Genomic DNA, 24,088 nt, shown 5'->3' on the forward strand with positions numbered 1-24,088 from the left:
CACACAATGGTTATAACTGTTAGGCATAAAATTACTTTTGTTCTTCAACCCAAAATTACGAATGTTTAGTTCAGTATAGGTTTTCACATTTGTATGCAATTCATTATTAGAGAAAAAAGATTTTAACTTAATATTCCTAAACAGTCTATTTAGATCTTGCTGTAAGTCAAAAAAATTGCAGTCTTTGCTAGGGCAAAAAGACAGACCCTTACTCAGTACTTTTTCCTCGGCAGCCATTAAGGGTATTCCAGAGATATTCACTATCAGGTCTTGTTTCTTTGTTGTTGCTGCGGTTCCCTCTGCGGCATCCGTCCTTGTCCCTGTGGGCCTTTTGCGATGGTATCTCTTACCCCCGCGTCGCTTCCTGCGTCCGATTCCCCTGGAGAGCTATCCGTCTGTGAATCAGGGGTATTAGCTTCACGTCTTGTGTAGCGGTTGCCACGTCTGGCCCAACCGGAAGTGCGCTGGCGTTCCCTTCCGGTACGTTCCCTCGTCCAGCGATACACAGTTCCGTGTGTATAGTCCTGTTCATCTCGATAGAACTTCTCACGTTTTCTGGTTTGTAGTTCTTTTTTTATTTCAGCTATCTCCTTGTTAATTGTAGCCAACTTGGATTTGATATCAGCAGTAGAGACATCTACTTTCAGTGAATCTTCTATTTGCTTGATCTCCATCTTCTGCTCGTCTATGGCTTTCTGTAAATACTCCACCGTGAGCACTATAATATCTAGTGAGCATTTGTTTAAAATGCATTCATACTTCTTGCAATATTCTTTGTTGTCTAACAAATGACATTTGAATTACATGCCACCACGCTTGCAGAATACCATAGGGTGCGAAGAATCCCCAGGGGCCTGAGAATGAGCTCCAGACCCACCCTATTGGTAGACAACAAAGAATGCCCATATATAGTGGGTGGATCTATATTGGAGAGACCACCCAAAGGGTGAGGGATAGAATTATACAACATAAGTCTAACATTAGATGTAAAGATTTTAATGCCCCTGTCTCCAATCATTTTTTGACCTTTGGCCATTCGATTGCTCAGTTGAAATTTCAGATTATAGACCATGTCCCTGTCCCACGAAGAGGTGGGGACAGAGAACTGATCTTAAAAAAAAGAGAATCTATGTGCATTTATAGGCTAGATTGTCTGTATCCTAAAGGAATGAACCGTGAAATTGATTTTAATATCTTTTTGTGATTTTACAGATTCTACAAAAATCCCTTTTCTAGATATGAACGTTGAGATGAAGAATTGTCCAACACTACTACTTTTTGTAAATATTAAATTTTGTATTGTTCTGAAATGTTGATATGAAATGTAATATGCAGTTGAATTACGAGTATGTAACACTGTTAGACTTTTATAGAATTTTTTTTATTGTTTTACCTCCAGGTACTTAATAAATTTGGAAGATTATTCACCATTGTTGTGCTGCTGGATTTTCTTTGCATTGGTTATATTGGAGTCTTTGAGCAGTGGCTCCTCCAGCTTTGCACACTGAACTTTAACCACTGGTGCTTGGGTCACTTTGACATTGTGGACTTGTACAGGGAGACGTGAGTCAAACTTCATATATAATAGAAAAGGGCACCAAAAAGTACATACCCTATCACACCGACACAAGCAGACCCAAAAAACATACACACCTGGAAAAACTAGCATGCGTCAGAATATGCGTGTGAAATGCAGAAGCCCCAAAAAATGGACGCGCATGGAAAAAATTGATATGACAACACAGGAGAAATATCAAATAACAAAATGTATATAACTGTCCCAATTATGTACATATATAACAATGTATAGTGATAACCTAAATGGCTTATAGAGTGTCACGTATATAAAATATAGTACTTACCTAAAGGCACTCTGCTACTGGAGGAAACCAGTAGGACGCCAAGACCAGTGCTGAAACATAACAGCAGAGGAACTGGAATATAATTATTTTGACAAAGTTCATGACTAAATCCCTCACTGGTGAAATATGTCACTTTCAATACATAACATACATCCCTCCAACCAGCAATTTGTATTCTGAGGGGAAACAGGCCTCATCTTGATCTGAGAACCCCCCCTCTCTGAAGAATCAAATTCACATCTTCATTCTTCCACCACCTTCAGTGGCGGCAAAGACAAGACTAAAATACTGGTGAGGTGATGTTTTTTTTTTTTTTTTAGATTTCCTTGAGTTTGGGAATCTTTGCCTCCTCCTAGTGATAGAAAAGAGTAATTCTCAGGAGTAATGGATCATGGACTCTCACCACCTGTATGAAAGAAATGTTATATTCAAATTTCAAGATTTTTACTGTTCCTTTAAGCACTTCACTGCAAAATGAAATAGTTTGTTAGCAACATTTAATATTTTTTTAGTTCAGTGGCATACTCTTTTAAAAAAGTAGTCCAGGGACATATTCTTTGAACCCCATGAGGATTATTTTTCTTTTAATCTCGGCTTTGACCAGCTAAGGACACACATAAATTAATTTCTGCACTGATCATGTAGTAGATTTTAGCAGGTATAAGTTATAAAGATAGGAATATGCACTGCAATCTCTCGCAGGAATCAGATAAAATACAATTTTCAAAATTAAATTAGTTAAAAAGGGGACAAAATAAATAGTAAAAATAAAGTAAAAATGCTGATTAGTGTACTTTCATTAAACTGAACATTTTATGAGGAAATAACGTGAAATATTATGCCCTTTGAAACTAATTAAAGAACATTAAAGTCAAATTTAAACTTTCATGATTCAACAACTTTCCAATTCACTTCCATTATCATAATTTGCATAATCTTTTTACATACCCACTTTTTGAGGCACTAGTTCCTTCTGAGCATGTGCAAGAATTCACAGTATATATACGTATATGCATTTTGTGATTGGCTGATGGCTGTCACATGATGCATTGGGAAGGAAAATATAACTGAAATTTGTCAGATAAAAAAATCTAATACTCATTTGACATCTAGACTAAGTGCTTTTGAATTGTCTTTCTATTATGCATTTGTTGATTATGCAATTCTGCTGTATCTAATGGTCCTTTAAAATGCAATCCTAATGATTGACCTTACATGCTCTTAAACACAATACCATAGTGGCTAAAAGTCCCTGATTTCCAGGGACAGTCCCTAGATTTTGTTGTATGTCCTTGGATATTTTTCTCTCCCTGGAAATGTCCCTTCCAGGAGATTTGGAGGGCTTCAGCTGAGCTGGGGCATGTGCGACACAAGTTATTGAGGAGGAGCTGCTGGTGAAGCTGTGCGTTTAGTAAGTACTCTGCTTGATTACTTAGAGCAGGTCTAGGCAGGAACTCCTTGCTGCACCTTCTCTGATTAATCAATGCTTAAACTGCCATAAATCAGAAGAAAAAACACTTACAAACAGCTCCTCCACACTAGGTAATGAGCTTTGCTGATTTGTTGTAAAAGAGGGGGGATTACTTGGCTACTACTGTAGATAATTTGTTTGCATCTTTGCATTATTTAGTCTGACAGTAGTGTTCTTATTTAACACTTTGTATCGTCTGCAGCTTACTGATTTTAGCACAAATTTTAAACATACACCACTTGTTACATACAGTGCAAAAATATGAAAATTGCTGTCAGACTAAATAATACAAAAATCCATTTGCTCCCAACAGCTCACCCAGTCCGGTTTTCTGTGTCTCTCCTCCTGTTTATAGAAATTTGACATACTGCAGCCTAGCTCCTCCCCTCCACATCTACCCTCAGAGTGTCAATAGGAGTCCAGGATATCTCAGGAAGCATTGCTGCCGGCTATTAGGACAGTGGATATAAGGTAAATTTGTGTCACTTCAGCTCTGGGTGTCTTTAAGCACTCAACTGAGCTTTTCAACAGTGTAATATATAGGGAAGTGATACTATATAAGAGCTGGACAGTAAAAAATAATTGATTAGGAGATGGTTTATGTTTCATTATAGCTTTACTGCAATAGTGAAGAATGCTTCTATTTTTATGGTCTTTTGGAAGAATTAATGACTATTAATAGTAAAAGTTTTATAAATATATATGCACATGCTGCAATTGGTAGTGTTTAAATTACATTATGGCTAGTGATGCAGACTGTTTTCTGTTTACTGGTACAATTTCTAACATAAAGACATTATTTTTATACTTTAAAAAAAAAAAATTTGAGAAAAGTTTTTTTTATTGAGGTATAGGAAAATCAACATGAAAATCACAATGTTTACAATTACAATATCCAAGGTACAAGTAGTCATACATTCTAAGACAAGCTATATGCAGGTGCCTATTATAGACGATCAACACTAGTTATCTGTTAGAGTAAGGAGGAACGGAAAGTCCAGAAATAAACAATCAGTGTGTAACAGGCAGCCAGCGTCAGAGAGGTGTAAAGTATACTATACTGCAAGGTGGAGTCAGAAGGTGTAACCAATGTGAATCAATCAAGTTGAACCTTATTTTATTTTTATTTTGTTTTATATAATATAACAGATGTTGGTTACTATTATTAGTTTTGTTTCACACAATGGTGTACCAGCTCGGGGATACCACTCCAGGAAGGGTATCACACTATAAAGGGGAAATGTGGGGCGATAAGAGTAGAAAGGAGAGCTCTCTTGTTCTAGAGTGGTTAGGAATGGTTTGTAAACTGGGTATACTGGAGACAAGAGGAAAACCAATGGCACTACTGTAAAAGAATACTATACCCCTATGATTCCTTGTATAATACGTGAACTGTGTTACTTTATATGGTAATAGGAAGGTTTGGTGCTATGTAGTAAAAGCACAATTTCACAACTGACAAGAGAGGCTAAGACTGCCTACACTTGAAAAAGACTACATAAATAGCACTCAAGGGGTTAAATGTGCGTAACAGTGTCCAAGAAGAGATACTATATAGAATGTCAGACAAGTGATGTGCAGTCTTGACTTATGAATGACAACTAATGGAGGTTAAAATATAACTTTTATTGGAAGCGCAATTTAAAATAGGAAAAACACACATTAAAAACACTCTTAGGAGCCTATTATAAATGAAATAATAATATTAATTAAATAGGAGCTGGATATAACTGTTGGGACAAAACTTGAACCACTTTATTGTAGATATATAGTTATATCCATCATTGACATAAAATACCTTTATATTGTAGCAGAGCTAAAAGAGTTAGTTACCACAGTAACGTGCACACAGTGATTTAACGAAACAGTGTCGTCATCTTACTAACTCAGAGGTGTAATAGTCAAAATTATATCTGTGCCCTTATCACAGTTAGGATATAATCGTGTGCTGTCTGAGACTCAAGTGTCTGTATGTATATTGGACAAAGAAAGTGAGAACATCTGAACAGTGCTCAAGTGAGTCATGAAAATTAATACTTCCACATGTATATACTGGATTGTACCAAACTAGCCCGCATCAAATAGTATACCCTGCTATAAGAATAAACTGGTCTAGACAACGGTATTATGTTATTTTGGCTTTGTGATAGACCAATGGTATAGTAAATAATAGAGTAATAATAAAGTTACTCGTTAATTTTAATATCAGCTGCTCGGTCTATGCTTGAGAATAAGTAAAAACAACTTTAATACCCTACCGGTAAGAGATGACTAGCATTTATAAACTCCACTCACAACGGCTTGCAATTCAAACTCACAGCAACAGATAGGGCTTAGCTAATGTGCTTTTCTATCTGTAAATAGTAGCTCCGATGTTGGTGCATATAATAATACTCATGTGTAACTGTATTAACAGTGTATCAGGCAGATCAACTTATATAACCACGTAATTACCCACAAACTATCATATAGAAAGCAAGTTAATTAAGGCTGTGGATGCCCCCTAAATTATATTATAAAGTGAACACTAATATCTTCCGGTTCATCAGCAAACAAAAAGTGGTTTAATATTGGAAAATACAAAAAGCTCTTTGCACGATCTTATATTCTAATTAGCCCAGCTTCAAGCCACTCCATTAATAGTTAAAGTAAATATATTATTTAAATAAAGACTATAGGCTGCCTAAGGCATACTAAAAATACAGGAGCTCCTAGTACTCCTCACCAGTACCCTAATGTCCCTAACATGTTTCGCCTTTCGGCTTTTTCAAAGAGAGTAGTATAACTTTTGGTGTTCAAATAGAGTAATAGTAACTTGGGTATGTCAGTTTTCTAATTTAGGGAAATTAGCGGTCAAGAGCCGCTTTAGTTACGGGGAGGGTAAATAGGATGAAGAGATTATACAAAAGCAATCTCTAATGGGATTGAATGTTATGTAATGGTACTGAGTGACTGGCACCAGCATTAGGTCGCGAGAGGGGTCAGTAACTCAGTTCCAACCTTGTGATCGTTTTTTTTTTGTAGAGACTATTTATAATGGGAAGGTGGGCTAGGTGAGGGTGTCAGTAGTGTAGAGTGTCCTACGTATGCTGCAGTACGGGTAGTGGGAACTATAGTGGTGAGTGTGGTGAGTATCGTGAGGCGGTTGGAAGAGTGGCAGGTGGTTAGTAGAGGGGGGGGGCATCCAAGAGTGCCCCCCCCAAATCACAGATGTTGTAGATAAGAGGGCAGGGAAGTCTTACCAATGTGAACCCCTGCATAAGGTAGTGGAGAGGGTTTACCATTAAACAGTTAGGAGGGTTGGATTAGGAAAGTGAGTGGAGAATAGGGAATGCAGGTGTTGCATAGATGATGTCAAGTAAAAATAAAAAAAATAAAATAAAAATGAGTAACATAAACATGAAGATACAGTAGCATGCTTACGGGTATGAATCCACGATCTAAATCAGATCATATGTAGGCCTAACAAGATTAAACAGAAGAGGAACAGCAATTATCTCATACATTTTCAACCAGGCGATAAATGCAGATTTAAATTTTGTGCAGGGCCTGTCCCTTTCTACAATCTCAACGTAAAGGGGGAGTGTTAAGAATGCTATGAGTATGTAAGGCTGTTAATTGCTAAGAGCTATTTGTAGTCCAGGTCTACTGGATAAAAAAATGAAGAGGCAATTTCTAGCCTGTCTAGGGTTACTTATTTGGGACGTGAGACTAAATGGTGTAGGTATGAAGGGTTCAAGAGTATTACCTCCAATCAATAGGGGGTACTAAAGGGGGAGGTCGGGGAGGGGGAATTGGGCCCAAAAGGTGCTGCATTAAGGTAGAACTGACATTACAGGGGAAGTGAGCATGTGTGCAGTAGGGTATATAGACCCCGGTGAGTAGTACAACTGACCAGTTGACACAACAAATATATAGATTAAAGTAAAGGCCAGTCATGTATAACCTCAAAACAATTACCTGTATCTTGATCTTGAATAAAGAGAGATGATTCCTAGAACAGAGCGTTAGTTAAGAGTTCAGTATGAGACCCTTCTCACTACTTGCTTGGGTAGATGGGAGATATAAAACAGTGATACGGAGAAAAGATCACATATACATAACCAAATCTAAGAGGAACTGGATAGTTAATCATCACAACCTGTAAGAACTGAATAACACATGATATACAAGAATAACAATTGAAGCAAACTAGATTATATAAAAAAAGGGGGGGGGGTCGTATATGTGTGCACCTGCGTGGTAACACTGGCTTAAGATCTATATTAATGGCAATACTAAATAACAATATTAATATTGTTATTTAGTATTGCCATTAATATAGATCTTAAGCCAGCGTTACCACGCAGACGCACACATATACGCCCCCCCCCCTCTTTTTTATAGTAACTATTCAGGTATTTTGGGATAACCTGCAATTTATGTGAGTTTGATCTATCTCCAGCGCATAGACCTTTTTTCTTTCCTTTTTAAAAAATTTAGCAAACTAGATAATGCAAGGTCGGTCATGGAAGTGTCTCTCACAGGATCATTAAAGCTCAGAAGAGGATATTTCCGGGCCAATAATAAAGGGTAAGATGAGTACCCGTACGTAGGCCTTCACTGATCCTAGTTAATGACTCATAACGACAGGGAAGAGATAAACTTGAGAAATGAGAACAGCACAAATTGTTCAAGGTATGTCCTTTGAGTGGGTTATGTCTTTTCTTTTCAACTGTTGAGGTGGTTTGAGAGATGGTTGCCACACAGGAGCCCCCGAGTTATCAGGTGACTTATTGTTGAGAACCGGAGTGTGGGACAGTCCAAGAGTCTGGAGAAGCTGCATGCCTTGCTCGAGTGAGGAAAGAGTGTAAGAGTGGTCGCCATGTTGAACAAAGACCTTTACTGGGAATCCCCCATCTGTACTTCACACTATGCTGTCGGAGAGTTTGGGTAAACTGTTGTAATGTCCGTCTCTTAGCTAGTGTGTGGGGCAAAAGGGCCGGGAAGATTTGAATGGATTGGTACGGATCTCTCAAGGCTTTGTTGGTGAAGGAGGCTCTGAGGATTTTCTCCTTACTTGTAAAATCTGACAATGTCGTCTCTGGGTGTTTCCTCTCCAGCGTTTCCGTGCGCTCGCCCAGGGTGAATATGTCTCTTTTAAGCTCACTGACTGACTGTCTGAGGTCTTGCTTAAGGGAGGTATAGTGGGTATCCATTTTGTTGGAGAGAGCATTTATAGAATCAAGTATCGATGAATGAGGGAGAGAAAGTTGGTCCATGCTTGTATTAACTGCTTTGTGAGAGCCTTTGAGAGAGGCAGTGGGGTCTCTCGAGTCATCGTCAGAAGCCTTGATCATAGCGACTTTTACTATTGAAATGGTCTGCTACAGTCCGTTTGGGGTTCTCCTGGTGTTTTTGTTTTTTCTTCATGGCATGGGCCATCTTTTCAGACTGGTCTATCACCTGTGTTAAAATAGATGTATATATGTTCTTTAACTTGACTTCCCCAGTAGAGATGGGACTGGTGGGAGAGAATTTGGAACCTCCTACCTTCGGTGGTTAACACTGCCTGGCCAGGTTAGGTTGGCCAAGTGAGAAAAGGAGGTTAATTTATCAACCAGTAAAGTTTCAGTGGCTTATAGGTGGCTGTAGACTGGGATCATCCATATGAGTAGCCCCCCTCCTGGGGAGGTGCCCCCTATAGACAAAGTCGGTAAAAGGAGTAGGGATATGACCCGCAGGCACACAAGTCCTGCGGGAAAGGAGGAGAGGAGCCTAGGTTTCGGTAGGATATGAAAAGCCACGTGCTTTATGTAGGTTAGAAGATAGATTTTAGTGTTGTCTGTCTTCTCTTTTTTTTATTTTTTCCCCCTCCCTTCTGTCTTATCTCCCTCTCTCCTGTTTCACAACTTCCTCCATGCTGTCCCTTATTAATCCTTCCCCTCTCCCTCCTCTCTCTACAGCCTTTCCCCTCTTCTACTTGCTTGTTATATGTGATTCCCTTTATGAAACCCCTGAAAGGCAGACCTAGTTTTATAATGGGAGACTTGAAGTGAAGAGGTTTAAGGGACCGAAATGTATTAGGGGTCTGATGAAGATAAAAACTTTATTTGGAGAGTGTTCCTCCGTGCATGTGAGAGGAGTGAACAAAGTCAAGGAAACCTTGTAGCAGATACTGTAATATTGTAGTTGAAGGGTCTTATGTATATAAAACAACCAGAGAAACAAAAACAGAGTGGTGCTGTTTTAAAAGTCTCAAGGGAGTTCTATAGATATGGCTATGTGCCTCCATGAGGACAGACTGTGGCAATCCTTAAAGTGAGGGGTGAATCTTAGGTAGACAATTCTGCCCTGCCATTCAGGACTTGTGTGTTGTGAAAAATTTCTCCCTCAGTAGTTCCCGTTGGGGCTGTTGGAGGCATTAGTTATGATCCCAGTGGGGGCCCAAAATGAAAGCGGTACAGGTACAAGGCAGTAAAAGATCCCACTCTGAGCCAACAGTTTTAGTGAAGGCTATACAGGGGGCTTACCGTTTGCAGGCGATCTGCTGGGGTTCTGTGGGCAGGTTGTTGGAATCAGAGTGTTGCGATCTTGTCTGGATATTCACTGCGGAGGCGCTTCAAGATGGCGCGGTTTCTGCCCCAGGTAAGCAGTGAGTCCTCGAGTCTGTCAGAGATGATCCTCTCCTATGCCATGTGAATGGGAAACGATCTCCTGCAGAAGGTCTTGTAGCAGATGTGTGGCTTACCAGCCTCAGAACGATCTCCTAGTACTGTTTGAGAACCTTCAGGTCCGCAACGGAACCGTCCGCAGCCCGGTTTCCGTGTTTGAGTTTTCTGCCTTACTTAGAGGTTGGATGTTTAGGGAAAAATGTGTAGGCTGTTTTTTAGGGTATATAAATGAAAATAAGGTGCAAAATCTCCCTATAATCGGGAGAGCTCTGCCCTTGCACGTCCGCCCCCTATACTTTAACATTTTTAAAAATCTGTTTTTGCATATTGCTTTACTTCATGCTACATCTCTTTCTATGACGTCTCTTCCTGTGATATAACTGAAAATCAAAAATGACTGCAAATGATGATATTCAAAGTTGGCAAGATTGCACTTTCTATGGTTGGGAAATGTAAGGCAATGCCATTCTGTCTAGGAAGCTTTACCTCTAATTATAATGGTATACATAAATGTTATTGTATTGCTGTATTATTAACCCTCTACTGACTATAGACAACCATATAAAATGCTACCCAACATTTAGTTTATATATATATATATATATATATATATATTGTTATTATTATTGAATTGGTTCAGATATTATTTGTCTGCCTAATTTGATGTTGTGTTGTAGCAATAACCAGATGCCCATAATGTGTTCCAGAGATTTGTATTGTCAATATTATGGGGTAGGTGTAAGAGCTTGGTGCTGTAATCTGTATAATAAGCTATGGATATGTATAAATTATACAATTACTATCAAGTGGGTGTGTTTTGATTGCAGAACTAAGTGGGCGGAGCAGTTTAACAATAGGTCATCATAGGTTTGCTCTGCTTCAATCCTATATAGGGCTAGATAATGTAATAATGTTAATGTAAAATAGATATCTATACCTAAATAGCTATAGGAATATATATATATATATATATATATATATATATATATATATATATATATATATATATATATATATATACAAATATGTATTAAAAATAAAAATTACATTATAATGTATGTGAAGAACATTGGAATGTAAAATATCTACAGTATATACACAGTAAAACACATAACTACATAAATACATATGTACACACACCTATATATATATATATATATATATATATATATATATATATATATATATACACATACATACACATATTTAGACATGCATATTAATGTATATACAATATGGCCCTTTGCAGTCAAACACCTTGTAATATATACAGTACCCTATACCTTTTGAACCCTTAATTTTTTTTTATATTTATATGAATAATTTTTTATCAGATAGTATTTATGAGGGCAAGTGTATTTTTAAATTTATTTAGGTTGTGTTTGTTTTAACTTTTATTTTTAACGCACTACCTGACTAGTATAAAATGCAAATCTCGTGATTACTTTCAACTTGTAATACAAGCACTATTTCTGACGCGAGCAAAAACACAATATTGCTTATGCGCAACAGTTAGCGAGCCACCCGTAATCTACCCCTAAGGAGGCTATAACATAGTCTATCCTTACACATACAAAGAGGCAGATGTATAGCTTGTAGAAACACATTAAGGGCTAGATTACAAGTGAAACGTTAGTTTAACGTGCGCCCGTAAAGTGCCATTATATTGCGGTCTATGGGGACTGTGTTATCACTGAAAATATGTATGCATATATACATATATATTTATGTGTTAATATGTGCATATGCATACATTCATATACATATATACCATATTTTTAATTTGCTACCCAACACTGCGCAACTTACCACCTGTGCCGCACTAGGTTCTCTCCCATGACTCACAATCTCAAAACAAGGCTCCCACTGAAGCCTATGAAAGCTTCCAGGCTATGGAAGCATTGCGCCTAACTTGTAATACCAGTGCACGCAAATGTATCCCGCTCACAAAAAAGTGCAATTTGTCTCTCCACTCGCAATCTATGCCTAAATATCCAAAACCCAAGAGCACTTAAATCCATTAAACAAAATTTTAATTACATAGTTTTCTCCACGGGCACAACTGATTTGTTTATTCCAAAGACTAGGTTTAGAACCTTTCTTTAAAAAAAAGTAGTGGTCATGCTAATTGGTGTAAATTGGGGCAGCATCACACAGACATGAAACCTTATGGCCCTACACATAGATAACGCACACACACGCCTGCACCCAGATATACAAGGAACGTTAAAACCTATCAATCTTATACTTTTGAAGCCCATAGCACCACATACAAAGAAGCAGATAAAACCAGTAAACCCACATTAAAATAACAGTTATATCCTTTTAACCTGCAGACAAGAACAGTTACAGTTTGTCAGTGCAGATACAGTAACATTTATAGATTGGGCGTCTGGGCTCTTCATCTGCGTTTTTTTTTTTTCCCTTCTTTTTTTTCTCATGTAACTGGGCGCACAGATGTCCTGCCCCCTTACAAATCCATCTAACGCTGTTCTCTTCATGTTGCTTTCTACCTTACTGGCATTATTAGTTTTTATTTGTCACATGATGAGTCTTCGCTGCTGTTAGCCATGCTTGAACTATACTCACTCCTTTGTTTTATATGATGGGAAAGTATTCTAGTTAATCACTGTTTTTCCAATATATAACAATTAACAAAGGTTTAAAAGTTCAAAACAATGTTTAGTGCTTGAACATAGGTTCTTTTTATAAACTAGCACCTGGGTAGCGCTTTCTGATTGGTGTCTAAATGTAGCCACCAATCAGCAAGCGTTACTCATATTCTAGAACAAAAAATGGGTGGGCTCCTAAGCTTACATTTAAATAAAGATATGAAGAGAACGAAGAAAAATTGAAAATAAGAGTAAATTAGAAAGTTGCTTAAAATTGCTTGCTCTATCAGAATCATGAAAGTTTAATTTTGACTAGACTATTCCTTTAAAAAGACAGTAAAGTCAAATAAAAAAATGTATGATTCTGATAGAGCATGCAATTTAAAACAACTTTTCAGTTTACTTCTATTACTAAATTTACTTTTGTTCTTTTTTATCTTTTGTTGAAGAGTAAACCTAAATAGGATCAGAAACAGCAATGCACTACTGGGAGCTAGCTCATCGGGGGAACAAACAACAAGAGGCACCAATTACCACCTAGTTTAAAGCAAAAAAACAAGGTTTACTCTTCAACAAAGGATACACTTTTTCTTTGTATCCTTTGTTGAATAGTAAACCTTGTTGGTTGCTTTGAGCTAGGTGGTAATTGGTGCCTCTTGTTGTTTATTCACCCGATGAGCTAGCTCCCAGTAGTACATTGCTGCTTCTGATCCTATTTAGGTTTACTCTTCAACAAAAGATACAAAGAGAACAAAGTACATTATGTAATTAACCCCTTAATGACAGAGGACGTACCAGGTACGTCATAGAAAAACATTCCCTTAATGACAATTGACGTACCTGGTACGTCCTCTGTTGTTAGAAGCGCTGGAAGCGATCATGATCGCTTCCAGACTCTTACAAGGGATTGTAGTGATGCCTCAATATTGAGGCATCACTGCAATCCCTTATTTCACCCACCGATGCAGAAAGGGCCACTCTGTGGCCCTCTCTGCCTCGGATTATGGCAATCACACATTTGTTGGTGGGTGGGAGCAGCTTCTGGGAGCACCGTTATGTATATGCTCCATATTTCTTGTAATCTCAATCAGCGCGCATGCAAAATATGCCCAGAAGAAAAAGAAAAAAATATATATAACCGATGCAGATGCATGGGGATCTTCTTTGTTTAGTAAGAGATCTGGGAGGGATGTAGATTAAGGGGGGCCAGCTACACTACAGAAAACACATTTTTCATCTAAAAAAGTTTAAAAAAAAACTATTTTGGGGGGTAAAATAGCTGCCAGTACCCAAGATGGCGGCAAATAGGTAGAGGGGGAGGGTTAGAGAGATGTATGGGGGGATCAGGGAGGTTGTGGGGTAAGGGGGGATGCAGACTGCAGACAGTATGAAAAAAAAATAAAAAAAAATAATAAATGCTTTTTATTTCAGTACTGGCAGACTTTCTGCCAGTACTTAAGATGGCGGTGACTATTGTTAGGTGGGGGAGGGAAGAGAGCTGTTTGAGGGAGGTCAGGGGGGGATCAGGGGGTGGGATGTGTCAGGTGGGAGGCTGATCTCTACACTAAAGCTAAAAATTAACTCTACAAGCTACCTAATTAACCCCTTAACTGCTGGGCATATTACAAGTGTGGTGCACAGCAGCATTTAACGAACTTATTATTACCAAAAAGCAATGCCAAAGCCATATATGTCTGCTATTTCTGAACAAAGGGGATCACAGAGAAGCATTTACATCCATTTGTGCCATAATTGCATAAGCTGTTTGTAAATCATTTCAGTGAGAAACCTAAAATTGTGAAAAATTTAACAGTTTTTTTTTATTTGATCGTATTTGGCGGTGAAATGGTGGCATGAAATATACCAAAATGGGCCTAGATCAATAATTTGGGTTGTCTATTACACTACACTAAAGCTAAAATTAAACCTAAAAGCTTCCTACAAGCTCCCTAGTTAACCCCTTCACTGCTGGGCATAATACACGTGTGGTGTGCAGCGGCATTTAGCGGCCTTCTAATTTCCAAAAAGCAACGCCAAAGCCTTATATGTCTTCTATTTCTGAACAAAGGGGATCCCAGAAAAGCATTTACAACCATTTATGCCATAATTGCACAAGATGTTTGTAAATAAATTCAGCAAGAAACCTAAAGTTTGTGAAAAAATTTGTGAAAAAGTCAACAATTTTTTTTATTTGATCGCATTTGGCGGTGAAATGGTGGCATGAAATATACCAAAATGGGCCTAGATCAATACTTTGGGATGTCTTCTAAATAAAAATATATACATGTCAAGGGATATTCAGGGATTCCTGAAAGATATCATTGTCCCAATGTAACTAGCGGTAATTTTGAAAAAAAAGTGGTTTGGAAATAGCAAAGTGCTACTTGTATTTATTGCCCTATAACTTGCAAAAAAAAAAAAAGAACATGTAAGCATTGGGTATTTCTAAACTCAGGACAAAATTAAGAAACTATTTAGAATGGGTGTTTTTTGGTGGTTGTAGATATGTAACAGATTTTGGGGGTCAAAGTTAGAAAAAGTGTGTTTTTTATTTCAATTTTTTCCTCATATTTTGTATTTTTTTTATAGTAAATTATAAGATATGATGAAAATAATGTTATATTTTGAAAGTCCATTTAATGGCGAGAAAAACGGTATATAATATGTGTGGGTACAGTAAAAGAGTAAGAGGAAAATTACAGCTAAACACAAACACTGCAGAAATTTAAAAATAGCCATTGTCATTAAGGGTAAGAAAATTGAAAAATGGTCCGGTCATTAAGGGGTTAAAGTAAACTGAAAAGTTATGTGAAAAAGAGAGATCACAGTATATTTCTTTTGAGTTGGCTTAGAGAATAAGATAAGGGTCCAGATTACCTTTTTTAATTTTGTGTATCTAAACTGAAAAGTTGTTTTAAATTCCATGCCCTATCTGAATCAAGATGTTACATTTTGACTTTGCTGTCCCTTTAATAAATATGTTAATGCAGAGGAATGCTACTTAATACACAATTGGTATATACTTTCTCCTTTGTGCTATAATGTATAATTATGTGTGTTACAGACATCTATATACAGGCAGCAGAGGGAAACAAAAAGAAACGTTAAAACATGAAGGGGCACTTAGTGAGGAACATATAGGGCCCTATTTATGAAGCAGTGAATGCTGTTTTGCATGCCCATCGTTTCAGGTTCACCTGAAACGGAAATTAAGAAGCAGCGCTCAAAGGATGGCTGCTCTGAAATTATCCCGATCCGATCTGGATGATTGACAGCCCCTGCCGGTTGGCCGCCAGTGAGCAGGGGGTGGCATTGCGCAAGTATTTCACCAGAAATGCTTGTGCAATGATAAATGCAGACAGCTTAAGCTGTCTGCATTTAGTGATGTTGAGCGGACATGATTTGCTATAGCGATAAATCAACCCTATATAATGAGAAGCACAAAGACATAAAGAGCACATAATGAAAAAGGAAGGAGAGCTTCCCAATAACAGGGAGATATGCATGGGGCACAGGTAGAAATATCTATGCACTTATCAGATACTGGCAATCACATATTATCTGCAATATGGAGAAATAGAATAAACTGATGACTAAGAGGGAAGTGAGGAAATGAGGTTGCTAAGGGAAGGTATAAATGGATATGGGCTGGGAAGGAAAAGGATACAGGGAGAATTATGTTATGTCAGGCTGCTGTTAGATGAGGAGAGCAATCTGAGTAAAGCTTTTAAACATTGATTCTTCACAAATGTTCTAACTCTTTTTGTCATGTCTATCAGCTAGTCAGTTCAATCTTCTCTAAACTAAAGTGAATAGAAATTTCCAATGAAGCAAGACAATGCACATGCACAGACATGCGCACACAAACAGACACATACTCACACATATACAGACAGACACACATGCACAGACACGCACGCACACATACACACAATCATAAACACACAAATACATACACACATGCAATCATAAACACACAAACACATACACATACAAACATACATACACACACACACACACATGCGCACACACACACATACTAACAATCATAAACACACATAGACAGACACATACATGCATACACAGACACACACATACACAGTATATATCAGTAATTAAAAACATTGCATTACAAAATATCTGCATACAAAACAAATGTTTTATAAACATTTAGGGCTAGATTACAAGTGGAGCGCTAAATTTTTACGTGCCCGCAAATAAGCAAATTTGCGTGTTTGGACTTCACCTGTAATACCAGCGCACATTTGCGTGCACTGGCATTACAAAGTGGAGCGCAAATATCGCTTTAGCGATATTTTGCACTCCATTTATGATCTGGCCCTTAATCTTTGCTTTGTTTTGCAGTTAAGGGACATATCCCTGAAAAGCCTCTTTTCATGAAAGTCAAAATTAAACTTTCATAATTCTGACAGAGCATACAATTTGTCACCTTTCCAATGTGTCTCTATTATCTAGTTTGCTTTGTTCTCTTGCTTTCCTTTGTTGAAAACCATACTTGGGTAGGTTCAGGAGCAGCAATGCACTTCTGATAGGTGGCTGCAAATATGCCTCTTGTCATTAGCTGAGATGAAGTGTTCAGCTAGCTCCCAGTAGTGCATTGCTGCTCCTTGAACAAAGAATACCAACAGAATGAAGCAAATATCATGTCCCTTTAAGTTTGTTATATCCTTTTACTTTAGACAATTAGCAACAATTATAAGTGAGCTCCTACACTGATCAAGAAATCAATGCGTAGAATGCTGTGGTCAGTTTTCTAGATCTTGAAGGACCCACTGTCTCACTGGAGGCAGTGACATAAAAAAAAGGTTAAATATAGGAAAAGCTTACAAATACAGATAAAAGATTTTTTTTTAAAAAAATAAGCAGAATTAAACGTTTTCTGGGGGGGCTTCAATCTTGAATTTGGTGTTCCTTAAATCATTAGCCTTTCTGGACTGACTAGGGGCATAATTATAGAATGACTCATCATGCTCAGGTGTAGGTGGGAAAATTATTTAAAGGGACAGTTTACACCAGATTTTTTTTTGTTTTAAAAGATAGATAATACCTTTTATTACCCATTCCCTAATTTTGGATAACCAACACAGTTATATTAATATATGTTTTTACCTCTGTGATTACCTTGTATCTAAGCCTATGCAAACTGCCCCCTTATTTCAGTTCTTTTGACAGACTTGCATTTTAGCCAATTAGTGTTGGCTCCTAGGTAACTCAACGTGCATGAGCACAGTGTTATCTATATGACACACGTGAACTAACACCCTCTATTGGTGAAATCTGTTAAAATGGTTTTTAGAATAGAGGCGGCCTTCAAGGTCTAAGAAATTAGCATATGAACCTCCTAGGTTTAGCTTTCAACTAAGAATATCAAGAGAAAAAAGCAAAATTGGTGATAAAAGTAAATTGGAAAGTTGTTTAAAATTACATGCCCTATCTGAATCATGAAAGGTTTTTTTGTACTAGACTTTGAGTGAACTTTTAAATTATGAATCTTTATATTGCAGATTGGGTTTGTTTAAAGTATATTCATTATTACAGTTAATACTTAAAAATGAATCCCATTATTTAAAATATTTTTGCAAGTAAGTAAAATATATTGCAATTTCAGGTTATTGAATAATGATAATCCAGTGCTAATTTATGTTAATATCACCATTTTAGCATTTAATGGGACTGTAAAGTTCAAATTAAACTTTTATGATTTGGATAGAACATACAAGTTAAGAGACTTTCAAAACAAATCCTGTTAATAAATCTGCTTGGCTAATAAGTTTATTAGCATGCAAGCGTTTTCAGCAATCTATGGCAGAAGTGTTTCCAAAATGTTTGTAGCACTATTATACACTTCAGCAAAGGAAACCAAGAACAAACAAAGCAAATTTGATTATAGAAATACATTGAAAAATCTTAAAAATTGCATATTCTAGCCATATCATGAAAGTTTGTGACTTGACACACTGATTTTAGGAAAAACATATTCGTTCTGAAAACAAAAACTGGTTATATTTTGTCAAAATATGAATTAAGAACAATTTGATTTGTAACCTCTCTTTTTCATAGTGTGACGATGCTTATTTAAAAAGTGACCTGGATAATTTGTTTCAAATAGTATGTTTGATATTATGAAACATTGTTATGCTATTGCTTAGATTTTTTTGATTTAACTAAATATTTGGCCATGAAAAGCATCTTTAGCTCCATCTTTGGTTTTTCTTTGTACCTCAGTGAAGATTTTGTTTGGTTGGATACAATTTTAAAAACATTAAGATTAATTATGGCTTATAATAAATTGAAATTTAATAAAAACTCTACTTGTTATATGAATTCATATGCATCTGTTTTTAATAAAATATATTTATTAAATAAACAATCCAATGTACTTACCATCATGTAATTTGATTGTATATTCTCATTCACCTTTAATTATTTGTAATGTAAACCTGATATCCCTTTTTTCTGAAAATGACAAAAAATAGTAACATATTAAAAACTCAAATCAATATAGCAATAAAAATATGGTTAAAATATAACAAAGTGGTTTATACAACATATAATGCTAGAAGGGTATTTCTGAACTTCTAAAAATGCAATGCCTTCACTGAAGAATAATTTTCAATAAAAAAAAGTTACCTAAATGTCTAAAAATTTACACTAAAGTCATATTATGTTACATACAAATATTGTATTTCTTGTTTTCACCTAAAATAACTAAATACTTGCACTATTTAATTACCTGGAAATCAAAATACTGAAGGGGAACATTATACTCAATCTATATTCTACACATGCAAAATAAATTGTTTACTCTTTTGCTTTAAATTACAATATGTGTGATAAACATTAACCAGTTTTAGTAACAAATAAAAGTGCTTGCACTATCGACAATGCATCTGTATTTGTTATCTCAATTCATTTCTTTAACTTACCTGTTTACAAGTTTAAAAAGAGTCTCATAGCTTTTCAGGCTACAAGAAAATCCATATGGTAGTGGTTAAATCTAAGTGAGATCTTCGTTCTGCGCTTTTATTCCAGTGTTATGATGATGTGAGTCATCAAAAACAAACAAACATACAGACATAGCACTCAATGGGCGACGCATCTTTTATGTACCAAGGAAGGAAACATAAATTCAGGGGAGGGGGGATCTGTCTGAAAATGTTTAAAAGCAGTTCTACACAGCATTCATAGCACTGATATTTAAAAAACATTCTGAAGCATTAAAGACCAAAAGCAAATTATGTAACGAGTGTTTTCTTCAAAATGCTGCAATTGCATGAAAAAGCTACTTATTATTATAACTACTGGGGCATTCAGAGCTTGATAATTCGGCCCCCAAGTCTTTTTAGATTTTTTTTTTATAGATGAATATAGTTTATACTATAATGGTGATATTAGCTACAATCTTAGATTTTAGATTACCTTTTAAAATATGTCACAGATACCTAATATTTTCAACGGTTCTTATGGATCAATAAATAAAAATATGCTTATTTTTTTATAAATGTATTTCTAATGACATTTCAACAGACATTCAACTGGCCTAAAATAATTCAAATATCTTTTGAGGAAGCTAAACCTCTCCATTTCTATGATCTTATAGAGAACATTGACACATATCAGAGGCAGCTCTTAAATTGTTAAAGGGACAGTCTACTCAATTTTTTTATTGTTTAAAAAGATAGATAACACCTTTACTACCCCAGCTTTGCACTACCAACATTGTTATAATAATATACTTTATAACATTTAAACCTCTAAATTTCTGCCTGTTTAAGTCCCTGCAGGCCACCTTTATCTCAGGCCATTTTTATAGCTTTTCACAGCAAGATACTGCTTGTTCATGTGTGTGATATAGATAAAAAACCGTGCTCACTCCTGTGGAGTTATTCATGAGTTGGCACTAATTAGTTAAAATGGAAGTCAGTAAATATAACTGAGATAAGGAGGCAGTCTGCAGAGGCTTAGATACAAGGTAATCGCAGAAGTAAAAATTATTTTAATATAACAGTTAATTATGCAAAACTGGGGAATGGGTAATAAAGGAATTATCTATCTTTTTAAACAATACACATTTTAGAGTAGACTGTCCCTTTAAAAATTATGATCCTCAGGATAAAGTAAGGGAAACTAGACAGGACAGTGATTAACACTGTAAATATTCCTAGCAAAGTACAGTTCACCAAATATTAATATAGTTCATAGGATGAGATGATTAGAAAAAAAAAAAATAATTGGAAAGTTTTTGTTGATAAGTGTATACTGACTATTGATTAATTGGTGATAAATACAATTTAAAGCATTGATAAGGAAAATAATAGCTGTATAACAGTAACTGTATAATAATGTTCAATTGGAAATGTTAAGTGTCCAAACAAACAGATTAACAGGCTGTTAAATACAGTAGTATTGTATAATAAACAAACACATAATAAGACAAGCAGTAGTTTATTTTTTAACAAGTATAAAAAGTCCTTCAATGTGTACCTGTATCATGTAACAGGCATCAGCCAATCACAGACTCATATACATATACATTGTAAACTCTTGCACATGCTCAGTAGTGTATAAAAAAAAACCTGCACAATTCGATAATAGAAGAAAATTGGAAACTCTCTTAAAATTGCATGTTCCACCTTTAACAATTGAGATTGATAAAATGTGTGGGAGGTAAAGGGCGACAACAGTTATTTAGATACAATATACTCTAAAGAAGTGTGTTCTATAAGAAGAACACCACATGAAAGGGCTGAAGTGTACAAATAACCAATATGTGCAAGTGAATACATAAAATATATTTATTATAAAGAAATGTTATCTTCATAAGAACTATCATAAAAACAAACTATTATTAAAACAACCAAAGGGATCCCAATGAGTAAAAACAAATGATTAATTAAAGATTATAATGTGAATGGGTTATCGAAAAGTTGTCCAGAAAATAGTCCAAAAGGATATCCAAAAAGTTTTACACTCCCCATGAAAGATAGAAAAAATAAAGAATAAAAATGTACCTGATGTGTCCAAGTGATTCCTAAATCAAAAAAAGGAAAAATAAAAACTAATAATAATTGTATTTGGTTTAGAATGTCTATATGATGATATACCATATTATTTAATCTCCCCTTAAGGTATTGTAAGGAGAATATGCCCACACCAGACAGATTAGCTATTCCCATTCATACCATCCCTCTATTATATCATTATCTATCCCTCCTTAGGTCACCTTTCCCTACTGATATTTAGACTTTAGAGTAATAGTTTCCATATCCGATTATAGCTATATAACACTACAAGGGCACATAAATTATGATTTGACTATTATGACCATACATCAATTAACCCATGATAGCTGATGTAAAAAGAAGCTGTCGAACACATTCCTCCTCTTTTGTTCACTTTAATAAGATATTAGTGTTAAATAATATTCTGTATTTGGCGTTTAATAATCCACCGAAATGTAGATATGTTTTTTGACAACTCTCCACTAGGTTGAAGCACTATCTAATAGCTGACCAAAAATAGTTCAGCCTAGTTTTCACAGGATTGTCAAACAGATCCCTGTGTAAATATAGACCTTGGGGATATTGTAAGCATTCCTTTCAGACCAAGAATACTGATATATTCCATAAGTAGATCACTTCTACATTCTATGTCAGAAATATAATTATCTGCAGAATGATGGCACAAATATAACCAAAGTAAATTACTCAGCCACTTCTCCTATTTTAACCTAATCAGTGTCACATTCCATGCAGACTATTCACATTAGCCATATGATATACATTTCAAGCATTTAAAATGCATCGCTCAGGTTGATTTTTTTCCTATTTTTTTTAAAAGTTGATTGCCTGTTTTTCTCTTAAACTTCTAACACCTTCCGACATAGTATTTAAATAATAGAACCTCAGAGTCACATCTATCCAATCACGGTCATATGATTATGTTAGTACCCCTACTCGATCATGATTAGATGACCCAATCTGACGGCCGCCACTTATTTTGGTCCGCACAATATACAGGTAGCCCTCAGTTTACGCCGGGGTTAGGTTCCAGGAGGAATGGTTGTAAATCGAAACTGTTGTAAATTGAAACCCAGTTTATAATGTAAGTCAATGGGAAGTGAGGGAGTTAGGTTCCAGGCCCCTCTCAAAATTGTCATAAGTAACACCTAATACATTATTTTTAAAGGTTTGAAATGAAGACTTTAAATGCTAAACAGCATTATAAACCTAATAATATAGATTGTATCATCATCAAACTAAGTTTAAAGGGACAGTCTGCCATAGAATTGTTATTGTTTTAAAAGATAGATAATCCCTTTATTACCCATTTCCCAGTTTTGCATAACCAACACAGTTATAATAATATACTTTTAACCTCTGTGATTATCTTGTATCTAAGCCTCTGCAAACTGCCCCTTTTTTCAGTTCTTTTGACAGACTTGCAGTCTAGCCAATCAGTGCCTGCTCCCAGATTACTTCACGTGCACGAGCACAGTGTTATCTATATGAAATATGTGAACTAATACCCTCTAGTGGTGAAAAACTGTTAAAATGCAATCTGAAAGAGGTGGGCTTCAAGGTCTAAGAAATTAGCATATGAACCTCCTAGGTTAAGCTTTCAACTAAGAATACCAAGAGAACAAAGCAAAATTGGTGATAAAAGTAAATTGGAAAATTGTTTAAAATGACATGCTCTATCTGAATCATGAAAGTTTATTTTGGCGTAGACTGTCCCTTTAATGAACAAAAACATTTGCTAAACATCACCTAATAAAATAATCACACAACAGACTGCATCATCATCAAACTAAGTTTAATGAACAAAAACGTTTTTTTACTTGCATTTTTCTGCAATCAGTTCTCTGCATTGTTAGCATTTTAGATAATGATGGTTCTGCACCTATTCTATGCATTTCAATCTGCAGTGATTAATAGGCATTTAGGCACCCTCATCTCAAGCAGCTGGACAGGAAGATAATAGGGAAGTGGCTGCAAGATCTTGCTCGATAGGTCTTGTCTGATCTGTGTACACAGATCAATTTCAGACTGTTAAACTAGCTTAACTTTGCTGAAACACAAGCGGACAGCTCCACCTACTGGCTATTTTAATTAGTGCACTGATTTTTAATGTATTTCAATAGCAGTCCCATGACTGAAAAAAAGGTTGTTATTCTGAAACGGCGCAAATTGAACCGGCGTAAACCGAGGGCCACCTGTATACATATATCGCAATCAGCTGATAGTAGGTATCAACCGATTGAATTGACGGCCACATATGCATAGCCAATTGTGTAACAGATCCAAAATGGGGCCTTAGCGAATCATGATCGAGAAAATACGGGATTAACATACACTCGATCCTGATTGAGTAATCTACAAAAACATATGGTAAGACCATAACAAACCACACGGAGCAGATGAATACATATTAACCAAGATGTTCAAATGGTTATAACACAATGAAGGC

At 36.1% G+C, this 24,088-nt stretch overlaps 1 protein-coding gene across 1 annotated transcript in view; it reads right to left on the reverse strand.

Moving 5' to 3' along the window:
- LOC128643900 (C-C chemokine receptor type 9-like) overlaps positions 1-19,682 on the reverse strand; it is a 35,854-nt gene extending 16,172 nt beyond the window's left edge. The window contains exons 1-2 of the mRNA XM_053696673.1: positions 19,546-19,682; positions 19,004-19,075 (exon numbers count right to left, since the gene is read on the reverse strand). Coding sequence (XP_053552648.1) covers positions 19,004-19,009 — 6 coding nt within the window. The 5' untranslated portion in view covers positions 19,010-19,075; positions 19,546-19,682. The remainder of the gene's footprint in view (positions 1-19,003; positions 19,076-19,545) is intronic.
- Positions 19,683-24,088: the final 4,406 nt, after the last annotated feature.

Source organism: Bombina bombina, unplaced genomic scaffold, assembly GCF_027579735.1.
Source record: "Bombina bombina isolate aBomBom1 unplaced genomic scaffold, aBomBom1.pri scaffold_497, whole genome shotgun sequence".
In the NCBI taxonomy this organism is placed as follows: domain Eukaryota; kingdom Metazoa; phylum Chordata; class Amphibia; order Anura; family Bombinatoridae; genus Bombina; species Bombina bombina.